Source organism: Vigna umbellata, chromosome 1 (assembly GCF_029865625.1).
Source record: "Vigna umbellata cultivar VRB3 chromosome 1, Vumbellata_1.0, whole genome shotgun sequence".
Classification (NCBI taxonomy): Eukaryota; Viridiplantae; Streptophyta; class Magnoliopsida; order Fabales; family Fabaceae; genus Vigna; species Vigna umbellata.
Window position 1 is genome coordinate 17,154,312 of NC_142165.1, and position 20,456 is coordinate 17,174,767.

The 20,456-nt window shown below is 31.0% G+C and overlaps 1 protein-coding gene across 1 annotated transcript; it reads left to right on the forward strand.

Annotated features, from left to right (window-relative positions):
• Positions 1-8,895: 8,895 nt before the first annotated feature.
• Positions 8,896-10,806, forward strand: LOC124824367 (allene oxide synthase 1, chloroplastic-like). The gene has a single exon (XM_047296795.2). It carries the CDS (start codon positions 9,055-9,057, stop codon positions 10,618-10,620), a length of 1,566 nt encoding a protein of 521 aa, XP_047152751.1. The 5' UTR covers positions 8,896-9,054; the 3' UTR covers positions 10,621-10,806.
• Positions 10,807-20,456: the final 9,650 nt, after the last annotated feature.

Below are 20,456 nucleotides of genomic sequence, written 5' to 3' on the forward strand. Positions count from 1 at the left end.
CAAACTTTCTTCACATTTCCATACTGACACTAAAAATGATATTTTGATACTTATATATCCATTACATTCATTTAATATATTCTTTTTACATTTTTTATTTTTAAAATAATATAAAATATCATTTTACTTTTATTATATATTAAATAAATATAAATATATGTTATATAAATACGGTGAACACATATCCAACCTTATAAATAGTAAGATATTGTCAACTTTAAGTTAAATTATTACGGATTTTCTTTTAATATTATTTTAAAAGATTTTTTATCAATGAAAGTATTCCAATAAAAGTATCTTATCTGTATATAAACTTTACTATATGGTGTATCCGTTGGTATACAGATAGACGAACTGTTAACCGATGAGGCATGACTCATCGGTGCAAACAACCGTTGAAGGTAGTTAAAGGCTAATTAGTAGCATAACGATCATTAATGGATAGTTAACAAGTACATTAACAGTCAATAATGATCAAACCCCTCGGTTTGGAGAATACTCGTGAAGAAGTGTGAACGATCATGATGCCAAACTAGTCAGGACAGGATAATCATCCCTGAACCCTGTGTTACCGAAACATAAACTGATGTACATATCTTGTTTTATTTGTTTTATTTCACGTGGAAATTTATTTGAAGGTAGATATTTTTGTGGGACTGAGACACGTGACTTTACCGCTCATGGATGATTTTGTTGCTCGCTCTCCGAACGCTCGCTCTTCTGCAAAGTAAACCGAAAGCTCGCTCTCCCGCAATATAGACCGCACGTTCGTCTTTCTTGTGTCTGAATGCTTGGATCGCCTTCCTTTCTTCAACCTGGACCGCTCGGTCACTTTCAATCTCCTGCTGCTGATCGATCGGTCTCCTTTCGATCGGTCTCCTTCTTGATGAGGGGGGTGTACCTGAAAAAGGCACTCCGACGCTCAAGTTAGGCATGTTGTTGAAGAGCTTTAGCTCTTAGTCAAATAGTCAGTGAATGGTTAGCACTCTTTGACTATTTGAGAGTAGTGGAGAGTGAATAATGCGTAAGTGGTTAGCACTCTTTGACTATTTGAGAGTAGTGGAGAGTGAATAATGCGTAAGTGGAACATACCTGGCTTTTGACCTTGTCAATGTATTTATAAGTGTTTCATAGATCAAATAAAAACAACCTTACCTGGAGATCCGGTTAGTTATCCATAAACGGCTATCAATATCTTCAACCAAATATTTTGAATTGGTGGCCCAGCAATCACTTAAGCACTGACCCAATTACTATTTGAAGTAGCTTATTAGCGTTATAGACTCAATTACAACTTAAACCATTTGACCAGATTAACCAATGACGAATAAACCGATCAAACTTATTCGATAATCCCTCTGTCCATATTTCATATGAGGCTACCATATTTGGTTTTGCGTTTAAAAGCTTTCAAGACGTGCTTCAGTGCCATGCGTTGTTCGTTTTTACTAAAGAAAAGCAGTTCAATGATTGCTCAAAAAGAACAGTCACACTCTATCTCTTTCTAATTATATATCACAAATTGAACCAAAAGGTCACGGAGGAAATAAAAGTTGTGTTGCTTAAAATATCATTAAGAACATTTCTCTTCATTTTAAGTATTTTTAGATTATTTTTTTTACATCCCAAAAAGAGAAGAAGTTTCCAATTAATATGTTTAATTCAACCAGATATATAAATTAAGGGTAGAAAATAAAATAAAATTTTAGTTGTTTAGCATGGAGGAAATAATAAAATATTAGAAAAAACATTTTCTTGAAAAATTATTTAGATGATAAAATACTTATTTTGTTCTTGCTTTATATAATATAATAAAAGTACGAGTAAAATAATATTTTGATTTTAATTTTAAATCTTTTATTCATTCTCTTCCATTTTTTTTGTTTCTTTTCCATCAAACGGTCCAGAATAATTTCCTTCTTTACTAAAAATAGACATAGTTTCAAAACTCATGTGGAGAGACACTTACCATCTCTATCCTCGTGACCACGTAGTTTTATGAAAAATTGTTTTTGTTTTCAGTTATAATTTTGTTCTTTCTCTTTCTCTCTCTTTTGTTTATCGGAATGTCTCATTTATATTGTATTGAGTTTTTTTTTATTATGTTGAGAATCATTTATAAGTAATTTAGTGTCCACGAAAAACATTCTATCAGTTAAGTTAAATTATATATATGTAATAAATTTACATAATTTCAAATATTTAATCGTGAAATTATGTGTATAGTATGAAATATTAACCGAGCGGTTACAAACAACCAACCGGATATTTAGGTAATCTGTTTATATCTTATTCTGTTTATATTTTATTGGGCTTATATCAGCTCAGGATCCATGAGGTAAATTATAAATACAAAGCCAGGGCCAAAAGCCAGGTACGTTCCACTTACGCATTATTCACTCTACGCTACTCTCAAATACTCAATAGTGATAATCATTCACTAAATATTCAACCAAGAGCCGAGGCTCTTCAAATCACACGCCTAACTTGGGCGTCGGAGTACCTTTTGCAGGTACATCCTCCCTCGTCAAGAAGGAGACCGATCGGTTTGTGCCAACACCGATCGGCCAATAGCAGGAGTTTGGAAGCGAGCGAGCGGCCCAGACACGTCAGCAGGTTAGTCTCTCGGTCCCCAAAAGTATCCACCGAAACATTATGCAATTTAGTTTTCATATTTTTTGAATTTACAGGTAGTAATTGAATTATTTAGATTATAAATAGTCGACGAGAAAATAGTGGATGAAGAAGGAATGTGAAAGGATATAGCTAGCCACTCTATGGATGGAATGTTGCATTTTGACTTGTCAACATGATCAAATAAGCAATAAATACACAAATAATAATATATTTATATTTTAGCAAAATATTTTAATTGGAATGAAATGGACACGTGTTTTGGGCGGCAATGACTTTGAAGCCAAATATCAATTCTCATTTTGACGTCAGAAACAGAAGAACATCTGATGCAAGAACAGTTGAATCTCTGCACTAAACACCTTTTTTTAGGTTAAATTACAAATTATAGATTCTTCAGAAACTATAAAAGAAAGAAATTATAAAATATGAAAATATGTTTTTCAGTTCTTATACAAAATTTCAAAAATAAAAGAATGAATGAAAGACATTCAAACAGCTTTATGTTTCCTGCTTTGAGGGTCCGAAGACTCACCTGCAACGTGAATTCTGAGGTCAACTTCAAAATTCAAAAACACAACGTTATGCTTAGCTTCCACCTTCTTTCCCACGTTGAATTTAGATTGCAACTTTTGCTTCAAACTCTAACATGCTAAAGACTTTTTCTTTTCGTTCAAGAAAATACTATTAATAAAATATTTTAAAAATAAAACCATGCATTGACCTCACAGCCCATGTTATTTACTATCACCAGTAAAACTCACATTATATTTCAGTATAATATTAAAAAAAGTAAGTAAAATTAAATAAATTTTAAATTTAACTTAATTTTACAAAATCAATTCGTAAAAGAAGTTTTGAAATATACATATTTAACTAAAATTTAATTACTAAATCAATAACAGTCTGAGAGTGATTAATACAATATATTAAGAAACAATAATTTTTTTTACAGTGAGTAATAAAATATATTAAGAAATAAATTTTTTTTTATAATATATAACATATTGATTAACTTCACATTTGATATAAATGTATCACTATGGAAAAATGTATTGAAAGTATTTAATTAACTAGTTATAAGACCATTTGAAGTATATAAATAAATGCACATTTTATCTTATTAACCAGTTTTGTAATGTTAAATTAGATTTAAACTTACCATTTAATACTAATAAAAATAAAATTTGTTAAAATGTATATTGTGTTTTCTTTTTTCTTTTATCTAGGATGTAACATCCCAAAAATACAATAATAACCATTTAATAGAATAATCACATTAATAATAATCCAGATCAGTCTTACACTAGAGTCGAGCGTACGCTCATGGCCGAACGGCCTTACAGAAGGAGTTACAAATTTAAGCCGTACAAGATAAACAAACCTGACCGAACGGTTTACAAAAGAAAATACCGAATGACCATTCTTAACAAAAGGGTAGGTGATCGAACGACCACCTTACTATAACTAAACTATTGACCGAACGTCCTACTCTTCGGTCTTGACTTCAATTTCTTCCAAATTTTCTTCTTCCAGCGCCTCTTCCAACCGCTCGACTCCTTCTGCTCACATCCACACGGATGATCATTGCAATGACAAGGACGGACGGACAAAACCAGACACGACAGGAAACGCAGGGTAAGCTTATGTAATTTAATTCATGCAGAAACATACATTTCAAATAATCCAACAGCAAATAAATTTCAACGTACGTATCATACAAAGCCTATCACTAGACTGACTGTCCGGACTGTATGAAATCTATGTAGCTACAGGCGTTCGTGCACCCGGGTGATGTAGTAATTGGGATACACTCAACAGCTGCCACCCGAGGTTAGCCCTATCTGTCCAAAGTACCCCTAAGGACTAGGACCTCCTGTCGTTCCCACACATGACCTACCTTCCTCTACGTGAGGACAAGTACTCACGGAACATCAGGATGAACCGCCAGCATTAGCTTCCCACAGTCATACTTTACAAATTCAATATTCAAACAGGAGTCGTTCCTCCCCGAAACGCTCGTTCATAATTCCAACACATTTCATTCATATCATATTCTCCTCATCTTCCATTATCAATCATCTTAGTTTCATCTTTCATTGTCAATCATTTTAATTTCCTCTTTGTTTAAAGATTTATAGAGACACCAGATACCGAATGTTCAATCCTCACTCATAACGAGGACGAACACTTGGAACGAGACAGAGAGGTCTCCAGTTCCAGAATAGAATAAGACCGAGTGTAATAAATATAGCAAGAAACGAATGAACCGATCGTTCATTACCAAGTGAATCAATTATAGGGACTGACTCGTGATAGCTCTAACCAAACGCTGGAAAGGCCTCGCCAAGTGTTACGACTCTAGGCCAGAATCAATCGATACAAACTCATCAAGACATTTCAGTAATAATACTTAGAAGAATTTACATGAAGAAACCGAACGCTTATGAATATTTAGCTTAGTTGAATTTACATCAAGAAATTCGAATGTCAGTCAATGACCGAGCACGGTAGAGAAGAAAATTCTATTGAAATTAGACGAACGCTATTTTTCATCAATATAGATTATATAAGAAACGAGTACAAGCGCTTGGTGTAAGACCGAGCACTACTCAGTACGAGCGCTTGGTGTAAGACCGAGCACTACTCAGTACGAGCGCTTGGTGTAAGACCGAGCACTACTCAGTACGAGCGCTTGGTGTAAGACCGAGCACTAATGAACTTATAATAAAAGGCTTAATAAATATAATAAGATACTATCGAAGCAGTGTTTACGAACAACAAAATATACCGTTACATATAGAAATTTAGTTTATCACAGGATACCCAAATACAACTGTGTTTGGTTGAACGCTCAAGCATAGTATTACCACACGAGGACGCTCGTCCTCAACTAGGATTCTCTCCCAATGAAAGAATCCCATTTCAACTATATTTACCAGAAGAACCGAACGGTCGAAGACCGTTCAGTAACGAACGTACGCTTTCCTATGAGAAATTTCATATTCAGAATTCATTTATATCTGTCTCATTTCTTAACATATAGTTTCATAACTTTATACATTCATATTATAATCGACTTTCATACTTCATACAATCCATATCATATAAGTTTCATATATTTCATACATTATACATAACTCAGCCATATTTCATTTCCACTCATTAAATCAACGAACATTCATTCAATCCAATCATATCAACCATCATGCATCAAAATCATTCAGTCAAATAACGAACGTTCATGCAACACTTAATCATATAAATTAAACTAATAAGCTTCCCTTACCTCTAATGTGAACGATCGTTCTAAAGGCAGAAGTACAATCCACCGCTACCGGTTCTTCTACTCTCAACGCTCGACAATTTTTCAACTAAACCAAGAAAATCAAAACACTCTCAGACTACTCATTTGAAGAATGGTGATCAACACAGATAAACAGAAATGGATTTGCATGCCTAGGAAGACGAACAATTGGGTGCAGAGAAGGACTTACCAGCTCAGCTTCACAAACCGAACGGTTTAGCTGGAAGCTTTTGACGCCGGAAGTACTTCTACGATGCCGAAATAGTGATCGGAGAAGAGAAAGTGAGTGTTTTCTCAGAGAGAAGATGAAGAGGATGTAGAGAGAAGGAGGAGAGAATGAGATTCTTCAGAAATTTTGAAAAGAGGGTGCATGCAGAGAGTGGTAGATTTTCTGAAATTCCAAGTTTTACTTCACACTTCAAAACGGACGTCCCCTCATCTGTCGACACCTGTTTTCCACTAACTGATTTCTGGATCCCCTTCACTTGACACCTGACGTCCGTCATCTGAGTGTCGAGTCTCCCTCTTGACACGTGAATTCCACTAACGATACGTGCGTGGATTTTACTCGTTCTGACATAGGGTAAAGAAGAAAATTTTGATCAATATTGTTAGTGCTTAATTGCCTACTTCAATAGAAATCTAGGTTAGGCAAGAACATCTTCTTACGTACATTAAAAGAAAGAATAAATTGATGAAGCTTGAAGATGATCTTTGCTGTTTATAAAATGATTCACACAGTCACATGATGATGACATGCAACCATATCAGGATTCAGTATATATATTGTAATTGATTTTTGTCACTTATCCTTAACATTTAGTACTTCGTTCTTTAAAAAACACCCTTTAATTTAATCAAGAGGAGTTATGTAATTTAATTATACAAGAAAACGATATTCTTTGTTTCAAATTAAACAATTGAAAACCCATTAAAAAAATGGCACTGAGTATTAAAGTGATCAAAGATTTGTTTATCTTGCAAGCGACTTAAAAAAGCTAATAGATTAAAGTGTTATGTATGGGAACTGAAATTAACACGTGTTGAGAATATTTCAACTCGAACTCTATAGTTTCTTTACCAACATAAGAAATTAATTATTACTCACTAAAATTGTAATTAATGGAATTATTATGTAAAATTAGCACGTGGGGTTTCAGAAAGCCGTGTTGGCTGCTCTGACTTTCTTTTTTATGATACAATAATATAAAGTCCATGTTTCCAGGTTCCACATAAAGCTATATAGGGTTTCGTGTAAAACAAGATTTTGGATTTCTATTCAACTTTGGTTATAGTTCTACAAAAATATTTGATCAAAAACAAAAACAAGAAATGTTGTTTATAAAAGTTATTCACGTGCTCATCAAATTCTTTTTCTTTTCCTCTTTTCATTTTTCATATTTATTGCCACTAATTATCATTCTCTCTGGTTTATTTTAATTTCAATGCATGAAAATTTTCATTTTAATTATCATTTTTCATGCTCTCTGGTTTATTTTAATTATCATTTTTCATTTTTCATATTTATTGCCACTAATTAAACATCTTCCATACACATATTTTTAAACTAACAAAATATATAATAAATGTCATGATTTTATCCATGATGATGAGACAAGAAAGAATATCTGAAAAAGTTTGCGAGCACTCCGATTGGGAAAACAACATTTCATGATTGGACTCAGCACTTCTTCGGAATGCGTAATTCACTGAAAAGAAAAAATTATTGATTTATGTTTACTCGTAAATGGTACTAGAATCTGTAGTACAATCACTCGACTTAATTCACTACTCCCAAAATACTATTTTACCAAACAAAAATAAAATATTATAAAACACCAAAAATAAGATAATTTAGGATATGTATAATTGCCATAAAAACATATAAGAAAAATATATAATAAATTTAACTGTCTTATTTTGTTAAGTTTATCAAATTAGAATTATATGATATATGTATTTAATACGTTACTTTTAAAAAATAATTGTATCAATTAAAGGTATTTATGTTTTTGTCTGTTGTGATGGTCATATTTTATTATGGTAGGTGTGAAGTACAAAAGTTAAAGAACATTATGTTGAATTTCTTTTAAAATATAATGAAATTTAGTTAATGTTAATTATTTAGTTAATCTTAAATCTTCATAACTCATGTTATGTTATTTACTTAAGTTGAGAACTTAAATAATTTGCTCCGTTCCTATATTTCGCTTTATTTTGAAATATAATTATTGTTTTACGTGATATTTTTTTATAAATTGAACTATTATACTTTAAATTAAATAATAATTTTTCTATTGATTCTTAATTTGTTATATTAATATATATGGACATATTATTATTTTATACTTTTCACAACTTGCACTACATTCTTGAAACTTGGTAGAACTTTGGAAGAGTAAGCAACTAATAGTTTGTCAAGGTATACTAATTACATTTCATAGGAAATATGTCAAAGTATATATATTGCTACATTGTGTACATAATGATATAATGTTTTCTGTGATAGAGAAGAATCTCAAGAAAAAGTCATCCAAAATCTTGTTTAATAGATCTATATCATTTGGTAATTACGGTGACACATGATAAACTAATTATTTAGTTATTAAATAATATAACGAGTCTTACATGTTTATATAATATGGATAATCTTATTTTTAAATTTAAAAATTATTTTTTGTTTTGACTTTGCTGTTGTTTTTATTACACTATAAAAACAAAACTACCTTGTTGTGCCTCTTTTTTTCATTATAGCTATGCTTAAGTAATAATATACTAAATTAATTGGACTAGAGAGTAATTTTGGGTGAATTGAAGGTAGAATGAACAGTAAATATGAAAAAAATGGTATTTATGAGAATTGAATTGTTAATGGAAAAAAGAAAGATGGACGGAGGAAGAGGGAAACAAATAATGCAAAAATCTGAGTATGGTTCCACTGGTCATAATTTTTCAGGTCAACAAAAACGACCAGTCTCTTGTACGCACGCACAGGCACAACACAACACAACACAACCCTTCAAGCTTTGTCTATAAATAATATAACTTCACACTTAAACACATCATCACCCAACAACTTGACACCAAAAAGGAAGCAGAAGAACAAAAAAAAAATGGCATCATCGTCTTCCTCGACACTCTCCTCGCCATTCCTGCGAGTGGAGTTCCCCTCTGCGAGAAAACAACGCTCTTCCAATCACGTGCCCTTCATCAGAGCGTCCGTTTCTGAGAAACCACCACCGGCAGTGTCGGTCACCTCCCCCGAGCCCACCAAGCTCCCGATCCGCAAAATCCCCGGTGACTGGGGTTTGCCGGTCATCGGTCCCTTAAAGGACCGTCAAGACTATTTCTACAATCAAGGGCGCGACGAGTTCTTCAAATCCCGCATCCAAAAGTACCAGTCAACGGTCTTCCGCACCAACATGCCTCCCGGTCCCTTCATCACCTTCAAACCAAACGTCGTCGTTCTACTCGACGGCAAGAGCTTCCCCGTACTCTTCGACACCTCCAAGGTCGAGAAAAAAGATGTTTTCACCGGAACATACATGCCCTCCACCGACCTCACCGGCGGCTACAGAGTCCTCTCCTACCTCGACCCCTCCGAACCCAAACACGCCCTCCTCAAGCAGCTCCTCTTCTTCCTCCTCAAGTCCCGACGCGCCCACGTCATCCCGGAGTTCCACGCCTCCTACAAAGACCTCTTCAACCAGCTCGAGTCCAACCTCGCCGCAACCGGCAAAGCCAGCTTCGGCGACGCCAACGACCAAGCCGCGTTTAACTTCCTCTCCCGGTCCCTCTTCGCCGCCAACCCCGCCGACACCAAACTGGGCCAAGACGGCCCAAAGATAGTGCAGAAATGGGTTCTCTTCCAGCTTGGCCCAGTCCTCCGCCTGGGTCTCCCGCAGTTTCTGGAAGAATCCACCATTCGCACCTTCCGCCTCCCTGCCTCCCTCATCAAGAAAGACTACCAGAGACTCTACGACTTCTTCTACTCCTCTTCTTCCTCCGTCCTCGACGAAGCAGAGCGATTGGGAATCACGCGCGACGAGGCTTGCCACAATCTTTTGTTCGCCACCTGCTTCAACTCCTTCGGCGGGATGAAGCTGTTCTTCCCCAACATCATCAAGTGGATCGGACGGGCGGGGGTGAAGCTCCACGCGCGCCTCGCGCAGGAGATTCGCTCCGCCGTGAGAGACGCCGGCGGGGAGATCACGATGGCGGCGATGGAGAACATGCCTCTGATGAAGTCCGTGGTTTACGAAGCCTTCCGCATCGACCCTCCAGTGCCGTTGCAGTTCGGGAGGGCGAAGAGGGACCTTCTGATCGAGAGCCACGATCACGCGTTCCAGGTGAAGGAGGGGGACCTGCTTTTCGGGTACCAACCGTTTGCCACGAAGGATCCTAGGATCTTCGAGAGGGCCGAGGAATTTGTGGGAGACCGGTTCGTAGGGGAAGAAGGGGAGAAGCTCCTGAAACACGTGCTGTGGTCGAATGGACCCGAAACTGAATCTCCCACACTCGGCAACAAGCAATGTGCTGGGAAAGATTTCGTGACCTTGGTCTCAAGGCTTCTGCTTGTCGAGTTTTTTCTCCGCTATGACTCCTTCGATATTCAGGTTGGAACTTCTCCGTTAGGTTCTAAAGTCACCATTACCTCCCTCAAGAGATCAAGCTTTTAGCTTTTACCTTTTACCTTCTTTCTCTCATTAATTATTACCATTATTCTTCCTTTCACCAAACTGTAATTTTACATTTCTTTTTTCTTTTCCACTTTATTTTTCTAAATTTTGTAATCTTCCTGTAATTTTTAATTCCATATACGTTTTATTTTTAAATACGTTTAATTATTATTCATTATTGTGCCAGTCTTTTTCTCTTCATATATCACTTTTTGTTTTTCGTTCATGTTCAAGGTCAAATCACACATTAATGAATTGTATCATCAATTCATCAAAATATCAACATGATATACTTGTAGTAGTATTCCACGGATGCTATTCACACGATTGAAATTTAATAAAATAATATAACATGTTCATGTTCATGATGTAAGTTTAAGATTTATCAGTATTATTAGATCCGGTAAAATTAACGAGTTTTACTTTTAGTTTCTATGATTTTTTACTTTTTATTTTTTATAAAATTTTAAAACACCAGTTGTGTTCTTCAGAAAATGCATCGAATTTTGGTTTTAGTTAATAGAAAATATGTTTCCTTCATTTTTCATCTTTCTAAAATTTCAAATCACTGTTTTTAATCTCTAATACTCGTTTTAAAATAATAAATAATTTCACGAACTTTAAGAATTTTTTAGTGTAAACAGCAAATAACACTATCATTAGAACGATACTTCACTTTCTTTCTTTCAACCCTCACAATTAATTAGTGTTATACAAGTTGGCATCCATTAAAGAAAGCTGTATAATAAAATGGAAGAACAATACATTAAAACTAAAATCATTTAATTATAACGATCTCCATTTTCTTCATTCTTCCTCTATCTCACATACAATATATATATATATATATATATATATATATATATATATATATATATATATATATATATATATATATATAATTGATTTATAAGATAAAATTTATATTCACTTATATATTTTAATGTAATCTTATCACTAGTTGATACAAGACTTATAACACTGTAATTTTAATATCATGTTAAAAAATATATTTTAAATCCAACTTAACACAAAAAATTGCATCATAGATAAAATTTGTACTCATTTATCATTAATCGATATAGGACCTTCTAACATAAATAAATATATATATATATATATATAATACATGTATAATACGTAATATTAAATATTAATAAGTAGTCTAATAAAATAACCATAAAACTTAATAAAAAAATAATTTTCATTAAACGTAACGATAAAATAATCATAAAACTCAATAAAAAATAATTTTGATTAAATGTATATGGTGTGCTGACCAGCAACATGATCCGACGAATTGCCAACTAATGGGGTATGGTCGATCCGTAAAGACAGTCGTTAAAGATAGTTAAAAACTAATTAATAGCGTAACGATCATTAATGGATGTTAAACAGATATATTAGTGGTTAATAATGGTCAATTAATAGGTTTGATTACCATATATATTCTACAAATATATAGGTATGATATAAGTAAAGACACTCTTGACATAATTCAATTCTTGAGACCTTTTTTAAGAGCATTCATAGAGATAATTGAGATACCAAGCAAGACAGGAATGGACTCCCATCCCTCCTCGACCTTATATTACAATAAAATAACCATAAAACTTAATAAAAAATAAATTTAATTAAGTGTTAAGTAAGATCTATATATTGTAAATTCGTTTTATTTTTATAAAATTCGTTTTATTTTTAATTCACGTGAAATCTTTAACAACTTTTAGTTGATACTTTAAATATAAGTATTTTGAGAAAGATATTAAATAGAACAAATTTATAATATACACATATTTATAAATATTGCTATAAAAATTAGTTTTATAAGATTGGATAAAAGTCAAAAGTTCAATTATTTGATAAGAAATAAAATTACGAAAAATAAATTGAAATTTCATATTTTTGAAAAAAGTTTGGGATTTTAAAGTCTAGAAGAGGTAAATGTTGTGATTTGATATGTGTTTTGATAGCTGCAATGTCCTGAAGCAGATTTGAGAGATGGAGTCTAATAATAGGTTTTGTGGTGGGGGCAATGTGCAGTCCACTATAAGTAGTGGAAGCTCATACTGTTCAACAATAAACAAGATAGACTTGGGTTGGGCCCTAATTTCGATGTGACTTTCAACCAATTATATGATATTAATTTTATATATACACTGCTAGAGTTGTATGCTATTATCAGGTAACCTTTTCTCCTTTTTTTTCCCATCTTTTTAACGTTGGCCTCAGCAAAATGCTTCAAATTCACATGCAAAACAACATAACAACATAGTTGAGATACCACATATTTTTTAAAGATGTCCTTAAGAAATTATTGAAACAATCAAGTGTGGATCATGTACCCTACATGGTCACTTATAAAGAATATATAAGCAACCGTTATGTATTATATGGATGTTGGACGGTTCATATAGTTAAAAACATGTAATAAATTATTCAGAAACCGGTTGATTAGACATGAAAACAAGATTATTATACGTTAGAATTGTGATTAGACCGATACTAATCAAAAATATATTCTGAAATTTATAAATATATATTTGAGGTGGTAAATTATGATGACTGTATTTATTACATATTTATTGTTGAGTTTATTGAATCTTTGTTGACTTTGACATCGAAATAATTTATGCAAATAACCTCCTAATATGATCGAACCTCTCAATATGTTCGAACAAAGTGAAGAACAAATAGTGACATGAAGAACAATCAGACGTACAAAACTTGGATGATTTATATATTTGATTTTATAACCGAAACACGTTTTAATGTCATAGATTTTGTTACTATAGGGTTAGATCCGACCGGTCAGGCATGATTGGATGCAAAGTCGAATGGGCCGGACGACCGAATTACGAAGTAGGACTTCGTAGTCTTCCGACAACAGCTGGCAAGAATTAATGTACAGTTAATATTACAACGGCCACTGATAATGATCATTAAAAGATAAATTAATTGGTCAGATTCTTCTAAATTCTATAAATAGGAGTTTAATTTAACTCTATAAATATGGATTTAATTTCGAGGTAAACTTACCCTTTTACTCACTATTAAATTACAAAAGGTTTAGAGAAAGATTCTCACTTAAGCGTTAGAATGTATTCTGCAGGTTATCCTTGTCGCATTTTAATATGAACAGATTTTATAATTTAATATCTTCATTTTGTGTTGGAATAAGTTTGAAACTAAAAACAATAAAAGAAAAATTAATTTATCGTTTGGTTGAAAGTTATCAGTTGTCAAATAAAAAAAAAAGTTCCAAACGAACTTAAGAACAATTATTCTAAAACTTAAATCAATATTAGTTGATGATTCTGTTAATTCGATTGATAGGTTTTAACTTTATTGTTGGTTTAAATTTTTTTTACAAGGAAGTTGAAGTTAGATGTTAAATTTGTATTAATTAAATGAATTATAATAATAATTTTAATTTATTAACATATTATTCATCTTGATTTTTGTTTTAGTTAAGAAGTAGAAAGAATCTTTCTTATGTTATCTATATTTTTACCATATTCTTATTATTTTATATATTTTTTTAACCATAGAGTCACTAACGGACCTTAATGGTGACAAGAGAAATCTTCACCCCAATTTTTTATTTTTTAGTTTATATAAATTAATATATAATTTAAAATATCTTTTTAATATTTTAATGTATCTTAATATATTTTATATATTTGGTATATCTAAAATTTTATATACATTATATAAAGATTTTTGATATATTTAATATATGTGTTGAAGATCCACCCATGAATAGAGCATAAGATGAGATTTAGAATAACTCTTGTAACAATAAATTGAAAGATAGTTTTAAGGTTTTGACATTTGAATTCTCTAACTTACTTAAAGTAATATTTATTTTGAATTAAATTATTCATTATTTTTTGTTTAGAGCTACCTTTATGTCAGAATAATAATAAATATATTAATACAATTCTTTTGTAAAGATTATATTTTTATCCTGTTAATCTTTTTTTAATTTATTTTAAATATTTTATATTTGTAAAAGTGATTTACACATATGGTTATTTGGTCTAAAAAAATAATACATATTTTCAATACAAAGTTATTGTTTTATAATTTCAATTCAAAATTAAAAAAAAAAGTAAATTAATGATATTGTTCATTAACTATTCAAATATATTTTTTCAAATAATGTTACGTCTTCAGTTTAATCGTAGCATAAACCTTTTCCTATATTCATAAAAAGTTTAATCAGTGTTCTACGTACCCTTCAAATTTTCATGTAAATGTTAATTAATTTATTTTACACTTTTCATACTTATAATATCTATTAAATATGTTGACTTTTAGATATTTTGATTATATCAAATTTTCTAATTCCATTCACTTTGTTTATGTTATTATTTCAAATAACTAATATTTCAATTAATAAAACACAATATTGTTATGGAAGAGTTTTTTATTTGACCATCAATTTTAAAATTCAACATAAAAATGAGTTATTCTTTTTTCATGTAGTCTTTTGCCTAAATTTGTGTTTATTATAAATTAGAATTAGACTAGAATTCACAAGCTCTTAAATATATTTTTACTATTTTCTTACAATGAAGAAAAAATATTTTTTTAAAAAATTTATTATATTTTGCTTTTTTAATAATGTCCTCTTATTTGATTGTATTTACCAACTGATGAATATAATAATATTTTTTTAATTATGTTATTTTTTGTTAGAATAAGAGAGAATGTTGCACAAAGGTGAATTGGTTTGAAGTTATAGTTTCAATTTTTAAAACCGTTCAGCTGTTCAAGACTTGTTTTATTGAATCTTAAGTATGTATCAAGTTGTAATAATAAATATTATAATATTATCAAGTGTGTAAAAATTTTCAGTGTAATAATCCATTATTAACAAAAATAATTAATTATTTCAGTGTGACAACATTTTTTACAAATTTTTTTAAGAGTTATTAGTGCATTAATGAGAGAGATGCATTGCACTTGTCTTCTACTTATCATTTAAACTTTCTTTTATACTTATTTAATACATAAATGACATTTTCAAAACTTCAACATAATTTTTCACATCTTCATTAGCATGCAAGATACTTCAACACAATTTTCTACAAGATGTTTTTAACTTTCCATGTATTTTTTAGAACTTTCATCTCTTTCTTTATAATTCATTATCATCAAAAATTTCTTTTTCATGTGATTTAATGTTAAATAGCCATCTTTATGTTAAATTAACATTTTTACACCAATTAGAATAAGAATTTACCTTTGCAATAACGTAAAATTGAAACTTCTGAACGAAGTATAATCATAAGTATAAGTATTGATGTTTATTAGTCCATAAATGATAACATGAGATTAAAACATCTAAATGAGGAAATAGTACTAATGTATTTAAATCATAAAAATAAGATTGAAGTGTTTAAAATCAACATGCAAGTTATGATGCCTATAAAATTAAATGAAGATAAAATAGTAAATTGTTAAATTTACTATATATATATTATTCATCAACTATTTGACTCCGATGAGAACTTTGAAAAGGTTCCATTTTGGACAAATTCTAGGACAATTTTTTTTTTAATTTGATTAATAATCTTTTCTCTAAAATCATTAAAGGTAACAAAAATACGAAACCCTTTATAAAAAGCAATTATGCAAAATTTGAAAACCATCCCTTTAATCTTCCCTATAATCAATCAAATCCCTATTCTCTGTTATGTCATGAAAATGAATAACTAAGACGTCCTTATTCATTCATGTTACTATAAATTTTAATTTTTAATTGCAGTCATATCAACATGATAATAAAAGTTAATAAATTGAATAGTAGAAGAAAATAAAGGATTATACACCCTAATCAAGGAAACCTAATCATAATCTTAAGAGAAATAATTAATTATAAATAAATGGTTCTCAACCAAACATAAAACACTAATAATTTATGAGAAGTATCCTAAACTACAATACACATTCCCCATAAGCTTATCTAACTAGTACCAAGTAGGTAAGCAATATTTATCATTAAGTTGATAAGAAAATAAGATAATTAATTATTTAATTATTAACAGTATTTGTCATGATATATTTTCTTACCTAAAACACGAAAAGTTTAAATATTAATAAAAACAATCACAAAAAGCTATAAGAAAATAGGTTAGGAAATAAAAGTTCTAAGAAAAATTGTATGAGGTTATACTGAGGAAATTAATGAAACCAATTGCAAAATAATAAAATTAGTTTATAACAAAATTATTTATACTAATTTTTCTAATAATAAAATAATTAAGTTTCATTATTTTTAAATCATTATTAATTTTAAAGTATATCTTCTTAAGTCTTTACAATATTTATCTCAATAATTTATAGAATGGCAGAAATAATTTATAGAATGGCAGAAATAATTTGGCTGTAAATAGCGTTATTATATGGGCTGCAAAACACGCGTCGAATAAATGTCAGGGTGTTGCTTCCTCCACCACCCCAAGTGTTCTGCACCTCCTCACTATTTTATTCCAAAAATACCCTACACCTCTCCACCATCTTATTGCAATGACTTTCCTTTACTGCTACGTGCGTAGGGTGGTATTGGCACGGCGACACTGGCTGACACAGGAGGTGGAGGTGTTGTACGCAGCGGAGATGGAGAGGGAAAAGGTGCAGTGCGTGGTGAAGGTCACATGCGGCGGGAAGGTGGGAGGGGAAGTGCATGTGAGGGAGGTGAATCAATTTATGGAGGACACAGATGGACGACAACTGAGTGGGAAGGAGGGTGTGACGATTCTGCAAAGAGGGATGGAGTGTGGAGTGAGGAAGAGAGTGGATGATGTGAGGGAGAAGGAGAGATTTCAGAAGTTCAGATGAAGGATTCACAATAAGCAAACTGACCTATGAGATGGTTACAAATTTCTCGAGTTCTATTTACATCCTACTACTGAGAAATTTTTACAAAATTAGGCAATATCCGTGCACAGATGTTGATATCCATACACAGATGTTGTCATCCGTTTAACGCATATTCACATTTATTTAAATTAAAGGACAAAAAAGTAATGAAGAGGTACAAGGAGTCTTATGTGGTGGTGGAGGAAGTAACTCTCTAAATGTCATAAGCATAACCGGTGACCAACATAGGTTACTATTCAATTTTTTTGCCCATTTAGTTCTGGGCTTCTGAAAATTGGCCTACTAACTTTCCACTTAAATCAGTTTGGTCCATCGGTGTGCAGACAAACAAATACGTTTATTTATATAACTAAATGAGAATATTTCAAAAATAACTTTAAAGAGGTAAATATATGCGATAATAACAATATATTAAAAAACGAATAATGATCCTCAAAGCAACTCATTTATAAATAAATTTACAAACATCTATTTTCACTTTTTTTTACCAAACAACTTTAATTCTCATTTTTTTACTCTACGTTCATACTCTATTAAATTATTTTCATTCATTTTATTTTTTATTTATTTAAAACAAAAATGTAATAATTATTTATTTATTTTTTAATTTTTTGAAATACTGTGTATCGTTTGGCACAGGGCAAGCGCAAGGTCCTTTTCGAATTTCCCTTCTGAATAATTCATTTCACCGACGTACTTTACTTCCTTCTTCGGGCAACACAGTGAGGGCACACATTCCAGTGTTCAGCGCCACGTGGAAGACGCAGAAAGGAGCCTGAATTTTCCGACCAAGCCAAACGATAGCGCATATGAGTTCGTAGGTGTCAGGATAACAACATTTGGAGCATCAAAGTCACTAGAAAAAGAAAGACAAAGCGGTTGATGAATCCCTTGAGGGTAGGGTATACTACTACACAAGTATCTTTGCTTCTTGTTTTTCCTTCCTGTTCATGCATTTTTAGTTTTTTGAGAAATTCTATGATAAACGAAACCTCTGAATGTGCAATGCAATTATGGAGACAAATATGACACGGGTGTTACAAGACAAGCGTGTCAATTTGACATGGATTGATGACACCACCATCTGTTACCAGTTTGCAGGTTCTGCTCTATTATTCATCACCATGTTACAAGAATTCAAGATAAAGTTCCTTCTTTTTATTTCACTTTTTATCTTTTTTGAACCATTTTAGGGCAACCACAATGTGGTGGAAAGAAAGTTACTTTTCTCTGTTTAAACACTCTCATTGCCATTTTTTTGATCTTCCATTTCTATAAAATCTAATCATTCTTTGGAAGGCAAGTGCAAATTATGTAACAAAATATAACTTATGGCTCTAAATTTAGTCATTAATTTGTGTAGAAAATCTCATCTCAGATTAATTTACAATATATAAATAACTGTGAATCTAGTTTTAGTGTAAGTTAAGTTATGCTTAAAGTTTCATCTCTTAATATAATATCATAATCATAAATTAATGTTTATTATAGTAAATTTTATTGTTTGCTGAGTCTTTTAGTAAATTATTATTATGACATCATTAATGTTTAATTTTATATTAAAAGTATATATGTTATGATATGAAAAAATACATTAAAAATTTATATTGATTAGTGATAAAATTAATTTTGTAATATATAAATGAATGAAGTTTAATTTATATGTTAATTTGTGAAATTGAGTTAAGTCTAAAGTATATCTAATTGTCTCACTACTAATGATAGTTATATTTTACAGATTTTTTTTACATTATCAAACCAAATGAATCACTTGTGATATAAAATAATAAAAATGATATTTTGATAACCATATAATTCTATTAAATATGCTTTTAAGATAACAAAAGAATAAAAAAAGTAAAATAAAATAATAGATATAATTGTGTAAATCTCACTTTATATTCAAGAAATTTACATGCCAATAATTGAGTTAAATCTAAAATTTATTTGTTAACAGTTAAAAAAAATATTTTACAAGTTTTTCTTTTACACTATCAAACCAAGTGGATTATCTTTGATATAAAATAATAAAAATGACATTTTGATAATCATATCATTCTTTTAAACTACGTTTCTAAGGATAACTATAAAAAATAATGGATATAATTGATTGTGTATATTTACTGAGAGATCAGTGTATCATTGTCCATCAAATAACTTAAAAAATCGAAAACTTTCTTGCAACTGAAACTTCTCACAAATTTTCTAGGTTTAAACCTGTAGATTAGTTAAGCAACAATTTCATGTTTTATTTTTCAACTCTTAAGCAAAAGAGTTGCATAAGAATTAAATATGCGTAATAATTACTTTCATTTAAAAAATTAAATATATATAATATTATTTTATCCTAAACAATATTATATATAGTTTTTTTATGTTATACAAAATAACTAAATGATAGAAATACTTTATATGAATTTTGATACTACATGCTTACTGAATTTTTGCTTGGCAGTGTCTGGTTGGTCCTTCATAATAATTCCCTTCAAGAAGATCCAAACTTAGGCTATTAGAAATTCCATGAAACTGAAGGAAGGAACAAAAACATTATAGATCACCTATCTATCTCTTAGGTTTCGTAGAGTCACATCACATGGGTTTACTGTTTTAAGGTCGATGCATACTTTGTTTTCACTTTCACAACCTCTGAATGTGTCCCTACCTCATAGGTCCTAACATTGAGAAATAAAACCATAGCAATATCAAAGAATGTCACTTAAAACATATAAGGAAGACAAATGCTCCTCTTTCTATTTCTGTAAAATGCTAGCATAACATTTTCATACAAAATGCATCATTTCACGTGATGTTATCAGAGATTCAACTTGTCTACATTTTATACAGCAAGTTGGGCCACACAGAATGGTCGTTTCAGAAAATCATTATAGGATCTCAAATTTCACACTGCACACTTTTTCACTTCCATGATTCATTATGAAGTTCAA